This window comes from Chelmon rostratus, chromosome 3, assembly GCF_017976325.1.
Source record: "Chelmon rostratus isolate fCheRos1 chromosome 3, fCheRos1.pri, whole genome shotgun sequence".
NCBI classification, from domain to species: Eukaryota; Metazoa; Chordata; class Actinopteri; order Chaetodontiformes; family Chaetodontidae; genus Chelmon; species Chelmon rostratus.
In genome coordinates this window covers 24,375,175-24,401,754 of record NC_055660.1, presented here as the reverse complement: position 1 = coordinate 24,401,754, position 26,580 = coordinate 24,375,175, and the positions used below count along the sequence as shown (strand labels likewise).

The 26,580-nt window shown below is 42.2% G+C and overlaps 1 protein-coding gene across 1 annotated transcript in view; it reads right to left on the bottom strand.

Moving 5' to 3' along the window:
• The window catches only part of LOC121625786 (neuronal acetylcholine receptor subunit alpha-7-like), a 39,267-nt gene extending 20,035 nt beyond the window's left edge, over positions 1-19,232 (bottom strand). Inside the window, exons 1-2 of the mRNA XM_041964050.1 lie at positions 19,136-19,232; positions 7,440-7,579 (exon numbers count right to left, since the gene is read on the bottom strand). Of these exons, the coding sequence (XP_041819984.1) occupies positions 7,440-7,579; positions 19,136-19,205 (210 nt within the window). The 5' untranslated portion in view covers positions 19,206-19,232. The remainder of the gene's footprint in view (positions 1-7,439; positions 7,580-19,135) is intronic.
• Between the last annotated feature and the right edge of the window lie 7,348 nt (positions 19,233-26,580).

The following is a 26,580-nucleotide window of genomic DNA, read 5'->3' as shown; positions in this document are numbered from 1 at the left end:
GAATGAGATTGTTCTGCAGGGTGGGAGCAAATTAAAAAAATTAATTCTGCATGTCTGGAAAACGTGAGGTGAGATTATGAGACGGAACAGATCGGCAGTGAAGTCAAGCTGCAGCCCTGATGACGCAGAGCCGGCACTGACTGAATGACAATGATGCACTCCAGCTTTATTCCTCTTTTATGAGACTCTTGTGATGCAACAGAAGTCGTGCTTTGTCATTTAAACAATGCTAAGATCATAATGAATAAGGAAATAAAAATAAGTAGTGCAAACAGCAATTTTAGAGCAGAAAGGATGCAGCTCTTTAAAAGAGAGATGAGTTCACAGCAGTTTTAATCATCGTCATGAAAAGAGAAATACACAGACTCGGTGGCTCCAACTGCAGTTTCTGATAATTCACAAGGGTCAATTCATTGTCAAATGGTCAGAAGGGAAAGTGAGGTTCATTTGGACTGACGGAGAGAGAGAGAGATGCAGAACAGAGAGAGGCTGAGATAATTCACAAGACAGAGGAGAGAAAAGGAGAGAAGGAGGTCAGGAGGAGAGGAAGGAAGAAGGAAACAAACCAAAGCAAAACCCGAGGACTTGTTTCGAGTCTGTTTTGCAGAATCCTACATGACAGCGACATGTTTTGCTCCTTGTTACACACTGGTACGCTGTGTCTGACTTATTACCTCCCTCTCACCCTGAAGAAGAGTGCAAACTGCTCGACAGTGGTGGCTGGTCACAGCAGCCTCCTCTGTTCTCCGTTTCTTCATGGATTCGTCCTTGTTTTGCTTCCATAGAATCACTTAAGTGATTTCTCACGATATCGTCTACCCATGACCGAAACTGTGGCGCTACTTCAACCCTTTGAAAACTTTCCCTTTAATGTCCCTGTGGTAAAATCAAATCATGAAATCAATTTGCTCACTTTATTTCTTTGTATTTCTCATCCCACCAGACCTAATCTACGGTATAGTTTTCTTTCTTATCAAACAGTTTCACACTGTTCTCGCTTGTTTCGTCCCGCTTTTTCTTTTTTTTCTCTCTTAGGAACAATTTTGAGGTGGAACCTGAACAACCAAACTTGTTCTTATGTTGTGTGACAGTCACAGAGGAGAGAGCTTAGATCCGACCCAAACTGAATTACTGGTTTCATAGTCCTTATTAATGCTTTTCAAAGTGCTTAGCAGTAATATAAAGTATGTTAATGAGATAAAACTTGTATCACCTGTATGCTCCTTTTAAAGGTCTTTGAAGAGAGAAGGTGTTCCTGATGAAGTTATTCTCAGCTGATGTCATTACATTAAATTAGATTATAGTGCATAGGCCTTTTTTGAGCCATCTTTTTAGCCTCCATATCGCACCGAAACAGATTATGTTATTTTTATCCAGCCACCTCAGTTCTGAAACCACAGCTGGAGGGTTTTGTTAATTTCCAAAGAACTGATTTATAACAGCTTGCTCTTGAAATAAAGGCAGCATGAGTGGAGACCGGGAAGCCGTCATCAGCTCTCATCCCATCTGCCGGCGTAATAAGTGCACCTCACTCAAACTAATGCAGTCTAATTGAATTTGTGGTGCTGTTGAGCTGCTTTGCATCACACTGAGATAATGTTTTTATTGCATTAGTATTTAATTCTTCAATGTTAAATTGTAATCATTCAACTAAACCTGTACCTTTCAAAGACTGAAAGATCTACTACACCTGATAAACTTTGATCATTAAGAAGAGCTTTGTCTGTGCCTGTAAGGAGAGTAATGGTCGTTAAACATGATAAACCCCTGTCGTATCCCTGCCGTCCAGTGGTGGAATGTAACTAAGCACATTTACTCAAATACTGTACTTCAGTACAGTTTTGTGTAGAGGTTTTTGTACTTGAGTATTTCCATTTCATGCTACTTTTATACTTCTATTTCACTATTCCTGAGGCGAATGCTGTACTTTTTACTCCTCTACATTTTTTGGCAGCTGCACTTCCTGTTTGACATTAAAAAAAGCAGATGAAATAAATACATTTACGTCTTATGACCCCCCAAAAAAATCAGTTTGTGGCCTCTTGTCACAGTTCAAATGTCTATGAGTTCCACCAAATAGTGACATCCCCTCTTAACATCTCAAGTGGTTCATTTCAACAAAATGTTTGAGGTCCCCAGAGCTCATGGCTATATTTGTCAGCACATTATGGCTACCGGCTACTGATCAGTGGAATAACGTGAAACCGACTGCAGGGTGTCAGTCGCGCCACAGGTTTACTCGCTTACACAATACAGACAAAACAGGCTAAAAGTGTTCCAAGGTGCCGCTGGTGGTCAGAAACTTTCGCAGAAACGTTGGCAGGCTTGAGCTTAATGACTTGTTGCTCCACGTAAATATGAAGCCAGATTTAAGGAACCGAGAAATCCAGCTTGATATCAAATCATCATCATTCAAATCAGCTCAACTCATCAACTTTTATGAAGATCACTTGTGAGAAAGAACTTTTTGACATGGACAACGATGTAACAGAAACTATGAACATGGATAAACTATGGGCTCACCTCAAGTTCAACAACCACTAATATGAGTATGAATATTGTTTTTACAGTCACATTAGTGATTTTATTGGTTAGTAAACACCCATTTTAAATGTGCTTGATATGACTCTAACGATCCCAGCAGCACACAGAATCTCATCAACTGAATGATCAGCTTCAATAGGCTCTTAAACTCAGTATCATCGGCGACAAGCAAAGCATACTCGCTGCTCTTACTTGAAGTGAAAATCGATTCTCACACAATCGCCACTCCTCTCTCCCTTCCCCGCCTCCTCACCTCCTCCCTAACTCCCTCCACGCTCCAATCTTATCTCCACCTGTCCTTTCTGATCTGTCCCTCTTTTAAACAGCCTCCTTTCAGCCTCCTATTGTGTGCTTCACAAAGCAACATTTTCAGGCATTTCCATGTGTGTGAGTGTGTGTGTGTGTGTGTGTACGTGCGATCAAGCTCACAATCATGGAGATTTAGCTTTGTCCGTGAGGCTGTGTTTTCTCTGTGTTCTGCGCCTGACCTCTCTTTTGTGGTGTTTTGTGGGATTTTCCTCAGCTGCAATCGGCAGTATCAGCCCTGTCACACCCACTATAAACACTAATCTCCTCATAAATCTGCTCCGATTGGTTTTAGACAGACTGGCAGGGGAGTGATAGACACTTACATCCAATGAAAGCTCCTTAACTGTACTTTATTGCAAGTTATCTGACATCATATGGCCATGGTTGAAAACACGTTGTCACATATATATATATGTATATGTTGTCACACACACACACACACACACATATATATATATACATATATACATATATGTGTGTGTGTGTATATATATATATATATAGCACTTTGATATGATCAATGAACCATCCTTGTTTGAATGGTTCGACAGATGCACCACAGTGTGCGTAGAAAGGATGCAGCAAGGCCTGGTTTAGCAGGAGCACAATGAGAAGTGTCTCTCTACGTATACCTTCTGTCTAAGGGTTGATGAGCATGTATTAATAAGAATGCTTCTAACTGTGAGACTCTTCACCAGTGATCACCATGCCAGCAGCTCTTCATGTGTAGCTTTATCATCCTTTCTCTCTTTCTGTCTAGACATCTGTGTTACTGTTAATGCACAACATGTAACCATGGAAGTAGTGCAGGAAGTAGTCAGATCCTTTACTCCAAGCAAATATATTGGGAAATTTGAAAATTTGCCCCATTTGGACCGGATGTATTTCTCTCGAGCAGGCACTGATTGTAACATTACCTGCACTGGTCAGTGATTTTGGCTCAGTGTAAAATCTGACTTCTGTATGAAAATAGTGGTAATCAAAAATGTTTTTGCTGATTTCTGATAAATAAAAAACACAAATCATTAGTGAGACTGTTGCAGTGTCAGCTACAAGTAGGTATACTGATATTCTCAGCTGAATTGTTCTCCAGAATGTCCATGTCTCTTTAAACCACATTCTGATATCTTATGGTGGTTAAAATGCTGCTCAGAGCAATGTGTTTGATTAGAGGACCCAAGTGACTATTTTATTCCCAACTCCCCTGTAATGGCAACCGTGAAGTAGGCTTTAAATGAGAAGATTGTTGCCACTGTCTATTAAATATGAAGGTAAGGCCAGCAGATGGTTAGCTTATCTTAGCATCATCATGCTTTTTCGTTGAATCCATAAAAAAAACAAGTGTAAATTTGCTTTTTTTATGGGGAGTTTGAGCAGAACTATTTCTTGGCTCTGAGCAGCAGAGATTCCAGGAAGTTACTGATGGGTTTTACTAGAGTACTGGATTTTGTTACCTTTGAACAGAGCATGGCTAGCTGTTTCCCCCTATTCCCACTCATTGTGTTAAGCTAAGCTAACTGTCTGTAGGCTCTTGCCTTATGTTTAACGGACAGATATTAGAGCGCTATTGGTCTTCCTTATTTCTCGGCAAGAGAGCAAATAAGAGCAGTTCCTAAAATGCCTAAATATTTCTTTTATGTAAAAGTGGCAAAATGCAATATGAACATAGTCCATTACAGGTAAAAGTACACAAGTAGCAAAGCAAACAAGCAAAGTGGTTGGCTGTGGAGCATGACGTCCAGAAGGTAGATAGGTATATAAAGTAGCATGAAATAGGAATTTAAGTAGCTCAAATTTTCTACTGAAGTTGCATTTCACCACTGAACTTTGGTATCTTTGTAAACAACATAAGGCACATGGTGACCTTCCCACACTGGATGGTGGCCGGTCCCGTGCTCGTCTGTCAGCCTGTCTGTGGATCTGTCATTATTCATGGTGACGAACCCAGTTTGTGGACATCGACCTGCCCCAGTTTCCTGTTTGGAGAGTTACCCAGGAGCAGATGGAGGAATCAAAGGCCACATTACACACACACACACACACATGCACAACCAGCTTTACATTATTTACAACTGCCCAGTAAGCATTAATTCACATGGTCTTGCCATCTTATCCATTATGGATTGAGTCAGCGAACAATGTAGTTAACAAGTTAGCAAACATACACGCATACATAAAACATGTTCAACAGCATTTCAACAAATGACTCTACAACAAGAATTTAAACACGACATGTTATTTGTAACTTTTCACGAATCAGTAAGATTTTAAATTAAACTGTCCATCAACAAAAGAACTAAATGGTGTGATTACACCATGTTTGCTAAGTGCCATATGTTGTCTCTGAAGACTGTCTTGCCTCTCACCTCTGTGTCTCCAGCAAGCTCTAAGAATACACTGAAATGTTGTTTCATGTGTGCAGAAGGAAACTTGCCCATATTAATAATAGAATGGGAATCCTGCATCACAGCCAAGCGCATGGCTCTTACCACCATGTAGTTATCATGTGTCTTGTGACGGGGCTGGCTCTGTGATGTGACGGGGTGTCAGCTTGGGTTTTTTTGGATGAATGCTTCGGCCGAGTGGTGGAGTTAACAGGCAGGAGGCTACGAGTGGGCATGAGAGAGGATAGGTGCACGAGTCACGGAACAGGAGGAAACACACGATAAAGCACAAGGAGCAAAACATAAAATGAGATGTGACAGAAGATCTGCCCAAACCACAGAAGTGTCGATTTAAGAGCTGAGGGTTCGACATGAAAAAGAGTGAAACTGAGAAGTGTGGCCACACTGAGCTAAATGGGGTTTCTGTGTGCATTTGTGTGTGTGTTTACTGGTGTAGGTCACAGATAAGAGCTCAGAGACGATGTGAACGAAGCTTTTCTCTCAAGAAACGACTTCAAATGTTATACATGAAAAGAAGAAGAAGAAACCGTGGTGTTTGGCTTGGGCTTGGGCAGTGCACAGAAAATGTTTTCTGTTTATATGAGAAATGCACTGGTTCGCTTTCTATACGGCTGCAGCGGCCTGTTCACTTAGCTTAGCAGAAAGACTGGGAGCGGGGGGAAACAGCTAGCACATTACTGTCTAAAGGTAGTGAATCTGTCTGCTATCACCAGTAACTTCCTTGAGTCTTGCTACAAAAGTGCTTGTGTGTAACCTGAGAATTTGTTGCACGGAACCAATTGGGAAGTCGTCCTTGGAATGAATCATCTGTCTATCAACTTCAACCAGTCAAATCAACACACCCCATGTTGTAGTAGGAGAGTCAAACTGGACAGTAAGTTAAGATCTGAGAGTGGCACCAATCTTCTCATCTGACTGTTGGCACGAAGGCAAAAAGATCTAGTAAACACCTCTAAAGCTCACTGATTAACATGTATCTTATTTTAATCTGTAGAAAAACCAATGTGTGCTGTGGTTTTATTACGTGCCCAAATACTTCTTGAGCAGGCGCAGTGACCTCTTGGCGTCTAAAGGTGTGTTCAGACAGAAAAGGAAGCAAAGTTTCACTTTGCATCTTTTGTACAAATGTGCCTGCTGAACCTGTTGTACAATGTCTGTTGATTCATCCCAAACATCCAAAAGTACCAACTGTACAGATGTTAGCTGGAAGCTAGCAAACAACAGATACACTGACAGTGAGGGACTGTGTCAGTGTGTGTTTGAGGGTCAGCTCAGCCTCTGACTGAGCTCAGAACTCAGCAGAAACTTTGGTTCTTCATGAATTTTTCCTCAAGCTGAAAGATGTTCAACCTTCACCTTCAATTTGCCATCCTGCATCCCAAATTTGAATCAAGTAACGTCTTTCCAATAAATCTGTATGCAGTCATGCCACCTCTATAATTTGCTTTGTGCTCCGCCTGAACACACAGTAACAGCCACAGTGAATTTGCCAGGCAACCATGTTTTTGCTCTTCAGTCATTGTGCTAAGCTAACCTAACCTCCTGGCTCTAGCTTCATATTTAACAGCATCAACTCATCTAAATCTCAGCAGGAAAGCAAACAAGGGCATTTCCCAAGATTTTGAACTATTACTTTAAAGGCAACACACAAAAATAGTTGTGATCATATGGAAAAATGGTCAAAGAGGGAGGGAGAGTGAGGAGCAGCTGAGAAGGGGAAAAAAGGGCAAACATGTGAGAGGGCATATCGCAACACGGAGACAGAATTTTCCTGTTGGATGAAAGAAAGGACTGAGGGCCTGTAGTGCCACCAAATGAAAGAGGATCGAGGGGAGAAACAAAGCGCTCGCTCTTTCAAACACGACTTTTCTCACTTGGTTGGGTGCTGCCACTGGTGGAAAAACAGTTTTAAGTTCAGAGGAAGATGAAGTGCGGCAACCTCAAAGTATGTGGATTAGTATGCACCGCAGTCGCTGTAGGTAAATCAGATGGAATACCTTCCACGTAAACAAAACAAAAAATACTGGAAAAGTGCAAAAAGTTCGACAAAGAGTGTTCAACTTGACTTTCTCTTACTAATTCAGTGCTGATTTCCAAAACAAATTCCACTCACATCCTCACTTTTTCTGTCTGTCTTCAAACATACCCGACGCCCCACATCGCCGTGACACACGCACTCACCACGTCGATGATTTGCAGCAGTGTGAGGCCCAGTTCCACCACGATGGGTGCAGAGTCATTTTGGACGGGTCTTTCCAGCCGATTGTAGTTCACCATCAGGTCATTGTACAGCTTCCTCTGGTACACACCGCCATGGCAGCCTGGAGCAGAAAGAGGGTGGACGGTGAGAATGAGGAGAGAACGAAGGATAGAGGGAGAGGAACAGCATTAGCGAGACAAAGGGAAGGATGAAAGAGAGGAAGGAGGTAAAGGATAAAAGTCGGTTAGGGTGTAAGAGAGCAGAGGAGGGAGAAAGAATAGTAGATAATAGAGTTAAAGGGAAGGGGAAAGAAAGTATAGGTGAGAAAGGAAGCAAAATGTAAAGATGTCATGGTAGGTGTAAAGAGACAAAGAGGGGTGTAGTGGTGAGAGGAAGTGACAAATTAAAATTCTACTGTTTACATCTTTAACAGACTCAGTCAGCCCAGTACTTCAATAAAAACATACTCAGAATATTCTCCCACACATATTAGTGCCTGTAATCTAATCAGCAGTGTTAGCGCAATTATTTCCAACTTGATTAAACACGATTAAGTCCTGATCTGTTGAACGTAATGAGCACATTGTCAACTCAGTTAACTTTAATTGTGTTGACTGTGCTTTCGTTTTGTCTCTTCTGTATTCATTAGGCCTCATCAAGAGGTTTACACTGAACAACGAGGCCTCCATCTTTAATGGGAATGAATATTACAACGCCGTCCCTGATACAAACAAAAACCCAGCCAGATATGAAGGTGGGTGCTAGCATTATTCCTCTTTCACAAATATGACTTAAAAATGGCTTCAAGATGTATGTGACATAATAAATGTAATTTTAGAATATTGTAGAATCAAGACTGCATCATGAAACTCCTGACACACAATCTGGAATCATGTTATTTCTGTATTTCTAATTATTATTATTAATAATAATTAATAATATCAATAATTTCATATTCCTGACCCCTAATTACGGGGATGGAGCTAATTGCTGCCAATCTAGTCTATAAGTGCATTTCCACTGGGCGCGTAGCATCACTCCACTAAGCCCCACCCACTAAAGCTAACTAAAAGTTTGAACAGGAGCAGAGGGAGTCAGTCGCCCTGCAAAACCTCATGCCTCAAAGTGCCCACTCCCCTCGCCAAGACCCCGATCCCTCTCCCCACAACTCCTCTTCCTGTCATAGACGTCCCTCCAGCACTTTCCGGCCCCAGGGCAGCCTTCAGGGCTGCAGAGACAGCTGCAACACATACACACACACATGCACGCATGCCTCATTGCCACTCGTCGAGATGGGGCGCGGGCGCCATGGCATCGCAGACAACAAGCCTGAAGCTCCTGTTTTGTACTGTGCGCCACTGTAGGCAAAATTCATCTGCCATTGAATCCAGCTTTCACTTCCTCCAACACTGGCACGGTGCTAAAAGGAAGCGTGGGGATGCGTAGGTGTGGCTATGTGAGACTAGGTGTCCACCATCTGAAAGGACGTGCATGTGCATTTTTAGAAAAGACCTGTGATTGGCCAAAGTCTCCTAGATTTTCTAAAGCCTGAAAACAAAGCCAAGAGAAGTCTAGTTTTCTCTTAGACCGACTACTGTATGCTGAAAGATTATTATGGAATTTTTGCCCAGTGATGCCAAAAATAAACTGCCTACCACAGCTTTAACTGCAGCCTTGTCAAATGACAAAAATGATGATTGTTCAACAGCGATTTAACTCTTTTTGAAGGCAAAGTCTACTGCCGTCATCTGGCCTGTCAGGTGTCATTCTACAGGACGTGGACAAACAACACATTTTGTTGTTGACTGAGCCTGCAAATCTGTCTGCCGCAGCCCAGCACTGGTCCAAAGCTCTGAGCAGTAAACAAGATATGATAAGACTAATGACGTGACCACCTGTCGCCCTCCATTTCAATGTAGAAGGACCTCTCCCCATCTTATTCACAACCATGCTGGTATTCTTTAAGCATGATGATTTGCAGTGCAGCATTACAGACCCATTGTAATGTAACTCTGAGCAGATTTAAGTGCAAACTTTGAGCTCCTGGTGTCTGAATAGGCTGATAGAAATGTTAAAAAAAACTCTTAAACATGTTCTTATACGTGCTTACAGCTACATTTTAGTGTGTCATAAACGGTTCAGTGTAGAAATGCTAAATATTGGCCTTAAAGTAAAGCATTTTACAAGCTGTTCCATATCTGAAGCAGATTTCTTCGACGTTGGCACCAGCGAAAACAAAACTTCCAGACTTCCTCATCGTTCAGTGTCTCATCTCAGCCAGAACTGAAAAGGTCTCCGCCTGCCTCTCCCCAGTGACCCTTGTCCAAATTAGATGCCGTCTCAACATATTCCAGCATTTACCGAGTGACAGCCGAGACGTGAGTGCACACATGATGACTGAGTGGATGGCTAATTAGCTAATGAGGCAAGAATAAACAAAGACAGCTCCCTGTGTGTTTATGCGCGAGGGTGTCGGCGAGTGTCGGATGGGGCGCTCCTAAATCTTGGCATGACAGGGACTCTGCATAATGGGTGAGAGCGGCAGCCAGCAGAGAGCGGAGAGTCGACGGACTGAGGCGAGACGAGCAAAAACAAGCTGAATAGAGTTGAGCTGAGCAGCACAGAGCCCTGTCACAGAGCCACTGTAAAGATGAACTGTGACGAGGTGGTGACCTGGGATGTACTGCCGTTAATACATAATAGTACATTTAATGAAGTCAGCCTCCCTATTTCCTGCCTGCATGTTTCCACTGTTTGCAACAAATATGGGACGTATCTGTTTTCTACGATCATTTTTCTTGTCCTTAAAGTAGCAACAGTCTGTACCTGCTGCCCTTGAGACAGAAGAGTCAAGTACAGTGAGTTCCCAACAATTTGTTTTCCAGGGTTCAAGCAAAGAAACGCACACTATCAGCACTCCCTCCTCCAGGAGGGAGAAGCAGCTTTATCTGTGAAGCAGCTTTCAACAGCAAGGTAAGTGCTCTGCATACGGCATTAAGAGAAGATATAAGCATGCTGCGATTATAAAAATACACACATTAATAGGATTTTAATAAGATTAAAACAAAATATAAAAATAAGACAAAATAGAATAAGACGGATTAAAAGGTAGAATAAAAATGACAGTGCAGCTGTTTATCCGGGGTATGAATAAAAAGCCTCATGTTTAACTCTGTGAAAAGCTGTGGAAAAGTTTCACCGATGAGACAAACTTTCAGTGACCTCGCTGGCCTTGTCAGTCTCATCCTCCCAGGCAGGAGAGAGAGCTGTTCCCTCTTTTTTTTTTTTTTTGTCAGTTTTTCGTTATCAGCAAGGTTGGTGTTACAGAATGTGCTTGGTTTGGGCGGAGGCATACGACAGTGAGGGGGGGGCGAGCGTTGACCATTCTTCCAGTGAATCCCAAAAAGGGGGCAGAGAGACACGTGTTTTAGGACCTCCTTGGACAGACTGAGCTGTGAACTTGTGCAGGAGACTGCGCCACACTGCATCCTCAGGCGGTGCGTCTGTGTTATTAGACCGGGCTTTGGTTTGCACCATGCAGCTTCCTGGGCCGCATGTTTATCCCGTATGTGACCCTCCATGTCAGTTCAGCAGTTATGTAATGTCTCTCTTACTCACTGCCCTCTCTGTATGTCTCCTTCTTTTTAAAATATCCTCAATGTGTTCACACAGGCTTATCAAGGTTATACTAGCTTGCTGGTGTGTATGGACAGTATCTGCTAATATACTTGCACTGAGGTCAGTTAAAATAATTCAGATGTAAACACTGGACAGTCAGTGCCTTTAGACGCTGGCTGTCAATTTCAAAGTGTAGTCTAACTCCCCATGAAATTCTTGTTTTTGCTGACCTCTAGCGGTTTAACTTCTCACCTTGCTGTGGTGATATAGGCGTGCACTTCAGGGTGTGTCAGTACACCACAGCACCAGAGCACACTCCTGACCACACCCATCAGCGACGTGGCCAGAGGTGACAGAGACTGGAAACTTTCAAGCAGAGAGGCCGGTGAAACACTGCTTTTCAACCTGGTGTTAAGTTATTCTGTAAAGACTTTTGAGATGAACACAAAATACAGGAAATGAAATCGACTGATTAATCTGCTTTAGCTGAAAGTGTAGATTTAATTTGACCAGTATAAATATTCACCCTCTTGTTTTGGGGGTTTTTCACATGTCACATTAAACACAAAGCCTTTTTAAAATACTGTAGGCATACGTTGTGTGGATCAATAAACATACTTATAACTTACAATTTATGCCGTTGGACCGAGCCTAAATCCATTGAGCTACCCTCCACCTTGTGAAAACAAGTCCTGCTGTAGAGACAGACTGTCACCGTCTCTCATAACTCGTTGGAACTGATTCATCAAAGTCGCTGAAAGGAGTTCAAAATTCCCAGCTCCATTTTTCAACTTGGCTCTTACTCGCATAATCTCACTGTGGACTCATCTTGAAATGATTTATGTAAAATTGAATTTATTTGAAAAACTCTACAAGGCCCGCTCTGCATGCCCAGATATACTATATTACTGTAATGTATTACACTATGATTCATACTACCAGATTTGTCACAAATAGGGCTGGTTTTTCCTGCACAGGACTGCCAACAAAGTGCATTCTCCGGTAGCTGGAGCATGTACCACCTATCAAGACCTTACTGCAATCACCAGGGCTCGAATCTGGTCTGGGCCCTTTGCTGTATGGTAAACCCTCACTATAACTATCACTATCATTATCAAATAAAGCAGAAATGCAAAAAGAGACGTTTCCTAACTCTGTTTTTGTTGCATTCACTGTTGAAAGGTGCTAAACCTCTCCATCCCATTCTGTTGCATGATAACATATGGATGAATGGAGGGACAGACAGAGGATTAAATGATTCATTGAAATGAATGAAGAAAGAGCTCCGTCTCAAAGTCTCTGCTCTCATGAAAGACTGCGAGAAAAAGTGCTGGTACAAGACTGTTGTTCAGCGTCAGTTTACTTACCCACTGTGCTGTACTCGGCTGGCAGTGTGACCTGTCGCATTAAAGCAGGTCGCGAGGGTTTTAAGAAAGACCAGATTACTGTCTCATTATGTTGTGTAGCCTGAGGGCAACTTCTGCAGTGCGCTGAATGTAAAGAGGAAAAAAGTCACTCTGTCTGCACTCTCCTGCGTTCGCACCAGCTCTCCCTTGTGCCTCTTGATGCGTTTGCAGTTGCAAGTGTGTTTGCAGCTCACGGATCAGTCAATAAATAAAATTCTCCACTCGTACGTACTCACGATTTATGGATTCTATATTTCATTGTTGTGCTCACTTTCCCATTGTTGGTGAGCTCTTATGCGTGTCATCATTTTTTATTCATTTCAGCTGTGATCTGAGGGCATGGTTGGAATACCAGGTCAGTTAAGAAATGGGAGTGGGGAAGATGAATGAGCAACACTCTTCCCTGCCTCATCACCATTAACTCTGAATGACTCAGTATGGCCTGTGGAGTTGCACTGCTTGACTCTAAGCATGCAAATAAACTGTATAGTGTATTTTGCTTTTGAATGTCTTCTGATGATTTCTTATTTTGCTTACTTTACTCATTTTAAATGGCTCTTTATCTTTTTCCTACCTCATTAGACCGCTTCTTGTGATGCTGTAACATGTGAACTTCCCCGCTTGGGATCTATAAACTCCTGTTTTATCTTTTTTAATTGTTCTAAAGGAGGACACTTAAAGGTATATTATTCAGGATTTTCCTAAAAAAATGTATAGATACAAAAGTAATCCCTCTCAATCGTCATTTATGACCCACTAAAGTACTAGGTGTACCTTTAAAAGGCTGTGGTTGTCAAAAGCAGCTGCGCAAGAAGGGCTGCTGTAAATCAACATGATGCTCAGAGCACCTTTGCAAAAACACTATATATACTATACTATATATTCAAATGACCAATAGCTCAAATACTAGGACGCAGATACTACTATTTTTAATCCTGTCACAGTGGTTTCTCTTGTACCTAAATGCACCTAAATGCAATGCAATATAAACTAAAATGGTTAAGTTTCTGTCGAACAGCTCAGAAAAAAAAAACTCAGCAACACACTTCAAAGCAGCTACACTTTGTAAGAAAAGATACACACTAAGTATGTCATTTTTAAATTTGTGTTTTGCAGTGCATTTCAGTTGCAAATGTCTCCTTGCAGGGTTACAGAATGTCATACACTGTAGCAGAAGAGATAAGGTGTACTCCCATTACACCTCTGTCCTGCCAATTTTCACTCTGTCCCCCATTCCCTACAACTGAAACGCATATAATGGACAAATTCAAGCGTGCATTTCCTGTTTAGATGCAATCTTCTGGCCAGCTCTGGCAGACTCGCAGGTCAGACTTTGCTCTGCATATTTACCTGGTTGGCCAATAGAAACACTGATGCCCTGTGTTTTGAAATGAGGAGGTTATTCATATAGTGATGAGCCATCGCTGTGTTTTGTACAAGATTGCACTACTTGCCTACCAGCTGCAGCATCACTCTCATACACTGTTTACAGAATGTGATTGCTCTGCTCAATATTTGTTCATTACCCACACTGGATCCGTGTCGAACCATGACATCATCCTTTTTCGGGGGCATTTTCATTGGACAGAAGGCTTATGTGACACTACCTACAAACACTACCTGGACAACAGTCAATTTTCACTTACTTCAACTTACACATCTAGGTCTTTCAGCAAAAAGCCTCCTAATATTCATCTTGCCCTCAGAGCTTCCCTCTGATGTACACAGTTCCTGCTCCAGTCTTCCACAGACCAGACATCCACTTCTGTCCCCTCTCCATCTCCCAGACTACCACTGTTGTTGTTTTTCCATTCTTAGCACTCAAACCCAGCACTCAATGATTTGCTGCATGATCCACAACCTCAATTGATACACCGAACATACGAATACAGACAGAGCCCTAACATAGCCTGAAGGCATCTATCAATTTTAAATGGCTACCATATATCTCTCTTATCGCATTAGTGGCCTCTCGTATTTCCATTTCAGAGCCCACTGGGGACCTCATTCGATCCTCAATCATTAAAGCTCGGTTATATTGTTCAGAGATAAAAAGGGATTCTTTTATTGGCGGGTGGACGCAGCAGTAGACACACAGGCAATTCACTTTATGAGTCGTTCACCCTTGAAAGCACTCGCTGCCTCTAAAATCATTTTTACAGACTTGGTGTCCATGGTGTGCTTTCTTCTGTCACAGAGAGTGACACTCACAGGTGTAACAAATCTTTCTTGCTTTGCAATTTGGCAACACTCACACAATTTTATCACAGCCATCTCAAAGCATGTCCTTTAAGACGTACTCCAGCAATGTAGTATGTCACTTCCATAAAAGTGGTGGACTTAAAAACAAAGAGATAGCTTGACTTTTAGGTCCTAGTACGGGTCAGTCTCCAAAAACACTGGATCCTACATTTCCCACAATGCAATAGACTGGCAACTTTTTATTAGACCCACATTTACATCTTTCCACAACTCCAGTGTCGCACAGGCTTCCTGTTATAAATTTGTCTCCAAGCCTAAACTGAGATAACCCTGATGACATCACAGCATCTGGGTTATTTTTAAAACTGCTGATTGACACGAACCATGACCTGACGTTTGAAAGCAGACTGCTCCTTTAATAAAAGAAAAGGAAAAGAAAATGAAATCATTTAAAGGTGAGACAAAAACACCTGTGGATCCCAGCTTTTCCTCCCTTTACTCAGCGATGTGATACTCACATCTGGATCTATACTTTATCTACACAGTACACTCTCGACAGGCTACAGCCAATTTGTTTAGTTAAATATGTGACCTGCCATTAATAGAACCATTGCCACAGTTAATGCAGGAGCTCAAAGACAAACACTGACATGCAACCAACACTAATAACCACATGTGAACTGCAGCATACACACCTTGTATGATCTGAAGACCTAACATGTAACACGGCACACCGAGGGCTTCTCTGCGGGTCGTATTTGTTGCACAGTAGAGAGCAGCACAAAATTTACACCCCACAGCTAAATCCTCATCTGGGATTTTCCCGTCTTAGTGTCCCATATTAGAGCTTTCCAGGGCCATACGGCGACCCCTAACAGCTTGCTGCTCGCAGCAGTATTGACTTCACACTAGGAGAAACATTTGAGGACAGTAAGACAATGCCAGAGTGGAGTCTTTAATGTCAGCGAGAGGCGGTTTGGTTTACAGATAGCAGTCAAAATGATCAGCAATAAATATGCAATAAATTAAAGACACAACGGGCCGCTGTCACCATGACCATTTGAGGGAGGGCAGTGAAAATGGAGATAGCCTGCTGTTACATTTAACTACAAGTCATTTCAAAGGCCAGTAGCTGATGGGATAAAACACAGAACTCCTGAGACAGTTTTCATTTATCACAGGTTGCAATGTGCAGTATGGGGTGCGCTATCAAAGGCTTTACCTGTAGTCGTCATAGTTACTGCATATCTACATGATTCCATTTTTCTTTGATGGATGTCTCAATCACTTTTCAAATTACGTTCGCTGGTGATCATCTATGTTATTATACTGTACAAGGTGAATGTTTCTCCCTTCAGCATATGCAAAGCGATGGAAAAGTGGCAGTAAGCACCTGTCGGGTGCTGAGCTGCAGTCTGATGAAGGAATTTACCAGAAACTAGATACAATTCAACTCAAGAACACTCACAAGTACTATCCCTCCACAGAGACAGATTAAATATTGATTAGCCTCAGGCACTCTGAACATGGAGGAATTCTGGGCAAGTTAAAAATCGAATCACATTAAAGCAGCTGGTTCGCAGATTATCTGTATAAGATCAATACATTTCCAGAATCTGAGAAGCAAAGAACACATTAGAGCAGAATCTGACCAGGTCAGTTTATTTGCCTCAAGGTCACTCCCTTTGCTTGTGCAAATATGTTTCAAGGAGCATTTCCTCTGACCCAGGGGTACCCACACAAACGTGATTCTCAAATGTAGAGTCGTCTCATGCATCATGCAAGAATCCCTGGTTACATATTTATATATTCTTTATTAAAAAATGATCCATTTATGCTCTGGTGCAGCATTATTTGTTTTCAGAAACTTTTATTTGTTTTCAAAAAGTTTCCTTAAACTGGCATTAATTGATTTTATTGCCTTTTTTTAATGTGTCTTGTTTTTACTACTGTTTATCTTTGTGTCCTTGAGTGTTTTGAAAGGCGCTTATAAATAAAATGCATTATTATTATTATTATTATTATTATTATAGTTCAAGAGGCTGTGAACATAACACACATTATGTAATAAAACTGTGATGTCAAACCTGTGAACAACCACTTCTACACATCCAGCAACTTTATTATTCATTCGGAGTCACTTTTCAGGCCACGTGACGAATGTTAATCCAATATTCACTTTAATTTTAGCTCCGTTTTGGTCTCCACCAACTCCTGAGAGAAATATCAGGCTCTTTAGCTGCTAAAAGCTCCAGTACGTTCACCAGCTCGACACTAACTTGTGGGAGTGTACTGTCAGAGGTTTTTTTTCTCAAATCAGGTACCTGGAACACCTGGAAACGAGCTGAGGAGAATGGCAGCCCCAAAAACAAAACAACAGCTAAAACGCTAAGTACAGTCAAGGGGAACTACAAAGTGGAGCGATAATAATTTGTAGCTTTGCCACTTTGAGAAACCCCTACACACCATACAAAGTCATTTTCTTCCACTACTAATAGAAAAATGTTGATTAATGTCCATTAAGTTTGTGCAAAATTAGTATAATTTTGTTCATGCCTTTACATTCAGTGCTCTACTGTCCTGCAAGCTGATATTCATCAAGGATAATTTCTGATCAACAGCAGTAGCAAACACTCTTTTGCTCATATGAAACACACATTTGAAGGAGCCAATTCAGGTGTCTGCATGTTTGAAACACACATTTTACAGATTTTTTTTTTCAAGAATTACACTCACATTGGAGCGGTGACAAAAACAAGAAACAGTGTAAATTTTAAACTCATCTTTCCCCCTCTTTTTATAGTGTTAGAGAATGTTAGAGCGAACCATTTCCTGGTTTGTTTCAGATTAAGAACTTTCATTAGCAACCACTGTTGAAACATTTGTGACAAGCCAAGTGCAAATTCAGATAATCACAAGTTCAGTGAGTAAAGACCAGACTGTGTCCACACTGCATTTGACACACTGTACTGATATTGGAGCGACTGTTTCTGGAACAGAGGGTGGACATAATAACACAAACAGCTAATTAAGTGAACATCTGGGAATATGTCATTTTTTAATTCTGAAAGAGTTTAAGTCCTCCATGTAATGTTGTCCTCATGTCTCAGTGAAGGAAAGCCTTCACTTCACTGAGACATAAAAGAGGTACAAATGTACATGGACCTTTGCAGCCTAGAGATTTTCCTAGAAGGCTCAAATATGTGTACGAATGATGAAAAGGGATCTGAGAAACATCTGACCTCATTTGTCGTCTGTGAAAGTGCTCTTACACCTACTACACTACACTGCACCTACACTTACACTACACTACACCTGCTACTGCAGCCATTACACCATATGCAGTACACCTGCCACCTCAATGTAGTCTTGAGCCTAATGTTAGTGTCCAGTCTGCATGTTATTCTACCACCTGTTTGAAGAGTATGTGAGGACCCTCTTTACTTTTAGCTTCACCTGTGTGCATGTTGGAGCTTATAGGAAACCAGGGATAGCAGCCCTGCTCCTTAACTGTGCTCTAATCCATCTCTGAGACTGGTTGTTCACATCCTCTTAGATGTGTGACGTCCCGCTGCGTTTTCACTTTCATTCACTTCAGTCGAGCAGAGCAAAGGCACCAAAACAGTCAGTTCCATCAGTAAAACCTGACTGCAGTCCATGGCTGAAAAAAGCACCCATGCCACAAGCATGTGCAGAATAGGTCTAGATGTAAACCAGGGATTCAAACACATTACAGAGATTTAACCTCCTCTGAGGGTCCTGTGGCTCTGGTCCACTGGAGTCACGCATTTAACAATCCTTTATCTGCAGATTACACTGAAGGGATGAGCGGCCCCAATGGGCTTCGTGCATCATCGCCTGGACGACCTCCTTATTCCGGGACAGATGTTGTCGGACTATTAAAGAAGGCTCACTCGCGTGCACGCGCAAACACACAAGCACCCACTGACGCACGCGCTGCAGGCTTGCAAATTCAGTAACACGGCAGTTTATTAAAGTGTGGTCATCTTCAGAGGTTTAGCAGCCTTTACACATATTATGACACAAATATAATAAAAATAATATAAACAGCTGTTATAGTTTTCTAAAGGTGATTCGGTCGCTCTGAACTCACTTTTAAATTGAATGAATCAAAATTAAAGTGTAAATTCTAACATCATTTTATTAAAAAAAAATTTCACGAAATGTTCTATTGCACCTTTGCCAGCTGTGGAGACCGGTGCTCCTGTCGCCCCAGATGTGCAGTGAACAGCCGAACTAAGCCGAAGTGTGTCTAAACTGCAGCTCTCATCTCTCTGACAAATGTGTATGCAGATGATGCTCAAATGACAGCAGCATCAGAGAAAAACGCGCCTGGCTGCATCTTTTTTTTTCTTTTCTTTTCTTTTCTTTTGGTCCCTGCGTCTTTTGGCAAGACAGAAAACAGACTGGCGGCTCCGTCAGTGACCCACCTTGACAGCAGAATGTCGCCCACAGGTAAACTCCAATCAGTACAGATCCAGTACACAGCCGAGGCTCCATGGCAGCGGTGGAGCAGAACTCCCTCTGTAGCCCGCTGGGGATGTCAAACTTCGAGGGAGTGCAGCTTTATCAGACTGCTGGTACTCTCTCTCTCTCTCTCTCTCTCTCTCTCTCTCTCTCTCTTTCTGTGTGTGGGTGTGTGTGTGTGTGTGTGTCTCCTTGTGTTCCGCCTCTGAAGTCACTCCGGATCGCGCTCTCTCCTCTGCCTCTCTGCGCTCGCCTGTAGTTTTACATCAAACATCTCGAGCTCGTCCCCTGCGCGTTTCCTGTCGTGTCCGTGTGCGGTGACGGTGTCAGCCACCTGTCCGCTGGATGCTCCTGCGCAACGCTGTCAACTTCGTCAACGGTTGTCCCCTCCAGTCATTTCGGACTCATCCTCGTCTGCTTTATGGGCGATGACTCAAGGAAATACGAACACGCACGAGCTTAACGCGCGCGCACGGGAACCTCCAACAGAGGGCGACATGACCTCACCCCTGCACTTTGGAAAACTTTTATTTAAACTCATGTTGTCCTAAATATTTCATTAAAAGTTACTTCGATGCTTGTTTGGCACATGCCTATTTGTGTACGTGCAGGATTTGGTGGCATTCCTGTGTTTTTTTTGTTTGAGTTTGAGTAGAGACCATGATCTCCTACGGCGATCATCCACCGCTGCCTCATCCTTTCCCTCCTACAGGTGGGAGGGATGAGCTTAAGCCATTTGAGCAACAGTAAAGATTATCCTTTTTGAAATAAGTGCACAAATTCAGCTCAGGTGTGACCCTGAAAAGAGCATAATTTCCATTCTCTTCTTTTTCGTTGTGGAATCTTTCTATTTAAGTGGTCTCTTCCTGCACCTCATCCTCCTCCTCCTCCCTCTACTTTCTTTCAGCATCCTCTTCCTCTTTGAAAAGTAGCATCAGTCACTTTTACACAGCATGCTCCTTTCTCATTATCCTGTTTTTCCTCACAATGGTGTTTCTGTCTGGACTTTTACTTAATCCTCCCATCATGTTTCTCCTCTCCAGTCTCCATAATCTCTACCTCCTCACTCCTACAAGCATCACCTGTAGCATCCTCAGCTCTGTCCTCTCCTTATTGATTTATATTTTCTATATAGAAGCATGTCTAAAGGTTGGTGGAGGACCCATCTATCTCTTTAAAATCAAAGCAAATGTATAACACAGCAATCTGATGGCAACTGTTCAATGATTATGTAGTGCAGACACACATGACAAGAGAAAATATCTTAATTTCAAGCATTTATGAGCATAAGAACAATTTGAAAGGGGAGCAAAGGGACAGTAAAGTTGGTCTTCATGTGTTCCTGGAGTACATTTGTAGCCTTTATGGTAGCTTGCGGATGTATTAAACAATAAATAATGAATCCAGACATTAGGATGGATGCATTACTTACATAATATACATTATCATTTCCATAATGAATGGAGGTTTATTCATTTCCATGAAGACTGATCACTCAGCACGGGCGGTTCTGCCCAGCCTGCTAATCAGGCGCACATGACTCTTTTCTCTGGCCGAGGCAGTACAGTGCATGACACGAGAATAGATTATTCACCACCGTTTGGATTTTGAGAGCCATAAATCGCGGTAGCAAAGACCCAGTTGATTAACTGGCATTGATCCCAGCTCATTTGCTCATCATCATTTCGTCCTATGTGATAACAGCCTTGTTCCGCTGTTACATTGGGGGCTTAGCCTCAGAAACGTTGCCTTTTTTCACCCCATTTACTACATCATTTGTAACAAATGATGCAGTTTCCGAGTTGAATTTCCTGATCAGCTTCAAACACCCTGGAAAACAGAGCTCCTGATTTCAACCCTTATTTTAATATCACACATATCAGCTGGTATACTGCACATTTCATAACAAGGACATTATATGTTGCTATTTTGAGTGATTATGCACAGCGGCGCATATGATGAATGAAGCTCATAATTTCATGTTAGCATGCACCACTGAATGCATCTTTAATCACCATGGCTGCCGTCCAGTGTGGCGAGTTTTGGTGCATTTGGCCAGTTGTTTAAGCATATTGGATGGCATAATTACCTTTAATGAGACGGCCTGAGCTTCAGTGTGCTGCTGTCAGAGGGAAGGAAAACATCTTCAGGGTACACACACCTTACACAGGCGTGACAAGAGATGGAGTATCATTGTGTATGTGTGTGCGTGTGTGTGTGTGTGTGGGAGTCAGTGTGCAGCTTCATTAGCTTGTATGGAGATGCTCCAAGTTGTTAGTTGGAGAGATGCGCTGATGACGTTTCCTGATCTGTTAACTTACTCATGTATGCCACCCCCGACTTTTTTGCATCATCTTCCTGATGTTCTTCTCTCTCTTTTTGTCTGCCTCTTCATCACCCGTTCATTGACTCTCATTTCCTCTAGTTTTCTCATTTCTTTTACCCCCAACCATGTCATACCCACCATCCCCTGTTAATCTTCCTTTTTGTCCTCTCCCCTCCTCCTCCTCCTCCTCTTCTGCCACCCCTCTGTTTCCTTTCTTCCTTTCCTCTGTTCTGTACTCTTGCGGTTCTGCCTGTGAGCATCAGATGCAGTGATGTCCTCAGACCATTACGAGAGCGCCTGCAGCGGTTGTCCAGCTCTCACTATCTATCACTCTCGCCCTCCCGTTTGCTTCAGCCTCAGTGTGTAAACCCCCTCTTCCCCCGCCTCCCCCTCTTGTCTTTCTGTCTCCCTCTGGCTTCAGTCTGGACACAGTGTTGCACATGTATGTAGACTGCCATCAGCTCACATTAAATAAATGTCTTTTTGGCTGAGCCTGCAGGGACTGGAGTTGGTACTGTGTGTGTGTGTGTGTGTGTGTGTGTGTGTGTGTGTGTGTGTGTGCTGCGTATGTGTTTGTATGTGTCTTTTTCTCTGTGTGTGTACCTGTTTATTTAAAGTGCAGTCCTGTGCTGTATTGTGTGTTGTCTCTTCGAGTCCAACTGAAAGAGCCCCCCACCCCCTTTCTTTTACAACACACATTAACATACTGTATAGCATAGTAGCCCCAAGCCCATGCCATAAATATCATAAACACATAAGCAACATCACAAGCATGATCATCAAGCATAAGGCAGGACATGTGATTTATGCTGAGGCTCACAACGCTGCATATGCATACTTCAGCATGTTAAATCAGACTGTTGGCTACTACACATGCATGCTAAGAGAAATCACTGGAATGGAGCAAATGACAGTATGAAAGGGGTAAACCGCCTGGGAGAGAATTATCACCTGAATCTCCAGCTCCCTGTCGGCTTATGGAGTCGGTGGAGACCAAAACGAAGCTAAAAGAGAGTGAATATTGGACTTACATTTGCTATTCGGCAAGAGAAATGACTGCAAATGGATCATAGTGTTGCTCTGTAACTGCTGGCTGAGAGTCAACTGTTCGGTTACATGTTTGCCATATCAACTTAAAAGGTGATGATATGTCAATGTTGCTTTCACAACCTGTTTCTGTTGCCCCCAAGTGGACAAAGGAGAAAAAAGTGGGAAAACAATAGGCCTACTTTCTGTTTTCAACAGTCTTCACCCTTCAGGATTACAGGATTACATGCAACCAAGAATGGAAATAAAAATCACATCCTTTTGTGCTTTTGTCAAACTTTTGTACCTGGTAAATGAATGTGATTATTGACATTTTGGCAACAAGCTCTAAACACAGCGTTACCAGATTATCACCTTGTAAAGTTTATATAGCCAAAGTTTATTTGTCCTTCACATTACCCTTAAAATGAACCTGGATTCCTTAAACTGTCCCCATCAGACCTCTAGACCAGAGACCTTCTGCAAAGCTGCATTCTGAATGATTTTTCATCAGACAACCATTAGATGAAATCTTATGTGAAATAAGTTTAGTCAAACTTATTTCACATAAGATTTCATCTAATGTTCAATATCTGATGACAAAAACAGACAAAAATGTCAGCAGTTTTCATTGATTGAATTAGATTAGAATAGAAACTGTTTTCTTTGACCAAGTCTAAAATGCCCTGACTTATATTCAACTTAAGATGAGCTAATGAGTTTGATTAAATATGCTAGAAACTAACAAGGACATTTGACACTCGACCGAGACTAAATGAAAAAATGGCTGACAAAATGAACTCAAGGTGAGCGTGAACCACAGCAGTAAAGCTAGGTAGCCTTAAAGCTAACTTTGCAGAAGCTAAAAGACTGAACTGAGAGATGCTGAGACACTCTGCAGAGCGGAGGAGTCGTCTGATGATTCTCTGTCGATTGTCTTTATGCCTTTGACGTTTCTCATATTGAAATAAAGCTCCACCGTGCTCTATTCATGAAAAATAGTTTATTGAATTAATAGATGCATTCATTTACACTGGATGTGCACTGTAGCCTTTTCTTAAAACCCATAACAGTAACACGGTCAGTGTACCTCTCACAGCAGAGCGAGAGCTAATGCCTTCTCAACTTCTCCATACATTTCTACACTTTCGGTCAGCGAAAAAACCAAAAACAATAAACACTTTTCAGTCAGAGTGTCTGTTCTCATGACAGAAGACATGAAAGGTAAAGGTCGTGTCGAAATCGGGCAGTGTTTTCCATTGACTGGCAGGGTCACACCTTCAGGCGGGGGAGGCTGAGGTGAGCAACGGACCATGTTTTTCCTCACCTACGACCTTTTGACAGCGCTACTGTGCTACAGGCAGTCTGAGTCACGCGGTCAGAAAGTGGCAAGGCTCACACACACAAGAACACACAGTTTGTAAATGTGATGCTAAGAGGAACAGCACATGTGTCTTATTGCTTCGGTCCCTAGCAGCTCGGTCAGTAATTGGATTCTTGATCAGCTCTCTCCCAGAGCTGCTTGCGACTCTGGTCTCTACCCTGTAATTTCCCCATGATGTGCAACCTGGATTTGCTTCATTAAGAATGGATGAATCTATGTGAGACTGACCTTGTGGAGAACGTGAGTTTCAGCCGCTCTGTCCAGAAGAGCTTCAATTCGCGGTGGTGATGACAGATGTGAGGCAGAAAATTGAGTCTTCCTGTATACCGAGAAATTCCCCGGGGCTCTGCTGTGATCACCGTATCAATCTTGTCTTGTTCAGTGCAACTGGGGCTGTACATTAGTGTCACGGAAAATAAAGTATGCACTTCCCAAGTCAATACTAAACAAAGGCAAAACTGTACACTCTCTGAACGTTGCTCAGCGTGAGCTTTGATTGTGCATTATGAGCCAGTGTATCTGTCAAGCGATGTTATGGCTTTAAATTGCCACAGCTGACACATGAAGGCAGGTCAGGCTGGATTCAGACTGTACGGGATTGAGGTTTGCAAAGACTGTTCACTCATATGGATCAAATTACGCTGTGGCACGAGGCAAATACTACAACTGAGTGAATTCTCTATAAATAGAAAAATGGTGTGTGTAGAATCCCTTCAGACTAAACGGGCTCAAATGTGTATTTACTGGCAGTTTGCATTAAGAATAACTGATAAAAACTTCTTGGTTTTGCTATAAAACCATGGTGGCAGCTTGTCTCTAGTGATAGGATTGTTGTGTTGGGCAGTCCGCCGCAATGAAATATGCCCACATCTATTGGATGGATTACCAGGAAAGTTGGTACAGAAATTCATGAACGTTTTCAGTCAAATGTCTCTACATTAATTGCCTGCATTGCCATGAAATTTGGAACAGACGTTCATGCTCCTCACAGCGTGAATGGTGAGACTGACTTAGCATCCAGCTCCATCATCGAGTCAGGATTAAACATTTTCTAATACTTTGGTTTACGATGAAATGCCTGCAAAACTAAAAGCTCTGCCACCAGTCTCAGCTGCACCTTTTGTTCAGTCCTAATTGGCAAATGTTGCTATCACCAAGATGATGATCGTGCTGAACACTATACCAACCAAACATTAGCGTGTCAGGACACTGATTTTAGCACGTAGGCTAAATCATGCCTCGGTAAACCCTCACACAGCTGCCAGTGTTGCATTCATTATAACAATACTGTGTTTATCATACTACAAAGTTGTAATGCTGTAACGTTGGTCTTTTTTCAGTGTATGATGTATTTCTATCTAATATGATTTTTGTTAAGGTTAGGGTGAGGTTTGGTCATGGCTCAAACAAGTTTAATGTAGACTGTTATGGTTCACAGCTTTTTGCTTTTTCGATACAAATAACTGAACTTCTTTTTCATACAATTTAGTAGTATTATGAATTTCCCAGATGCACCAGAGAACCTAAGAACATGAAATATGTTTTTGTTGGAAAGAGGAGTTCCCCTCAGAGTATTTTGGTTTTCTTACATGCGACCACAGACTTTTCTCCACCCGAAGACCTGAAAGCCTGTTTATTCATATGGAATCCTGAGGGGTTCACACCCTGCTCTGTCACTGTCTGTTTGTGTCACACACACACACACACACACACACACATTGCCCTTCTTGTGCACTCTCAGTCTGTCTCACCCAAACACACACACCTGTCTGCCTGAGTCAGATCTGTAGCTGTGAATAATGGAAGAGTAGGCTGAGGTCAGACTGTTCAAGTGCAGGGGAAACAGGAGGGAGGCTTTCACTTAAGCATGTCAGCCATTTTTAATAAGTCAGAGAACAAACTCATGTCTCCTGTAAACTAGGCCAAAGCACAAAATGCCATGATATCACCAGGGACTGCCACTTGTAACAGTGTTTGCTGGGTGACAAAAGCCCGAAGGCTTGAAGTTACAGCAGCTAATAACAAGAAGGTTGGCGGTTTGGATAGACAAGCTCAGCCAGCAGGGAAAATAAGTGCAGGGGGAATGAAGGATCCACTGTCTCCTCTTGTAATTGCTGATGATGATGTGTCCTTCAGCAAAGCATACCACTCAGGGAAGCTTGACTAGAGCTAATACAGGGGTAACAGTACAGTATAATGTTACTATATGACCCACAATCAACAGTCACTGGCCTCATAGAGATATTATCTGCTGTATCCAGTCTTATTGCAGGGGTTAAATTCTGCTCCTCCTTTCCCTCTATGTCTGCACTGCTCTGCTGTAACCTCCTCCCATGTAGCTGTTCATCCAGGTTGATGCTGTGAATGAAGACACATCATTAGTGTTAAAAAAAATGACTGCAAAACATCATATTCTCTAAATATTGATCTGTATGGCACGCTAATCTATCTTTTTTTTTCCGCCCACATGTGGTATTTGAAGCAGTTTTCTGAAGGAACACCGGCTGTTTTTGTGGGGAAAAAAAGATGTTTGCTGCCATTTAGTGGTGAAACTGCGTCATTACAACCAAAACACAACCAAATTGGCCCACTCCAAACGATCTACTCTAGTCAATACTCTAACTCTGCTCTAATTTATTGCCCGCTCTCTTTGTATTGTATATGTATTACTT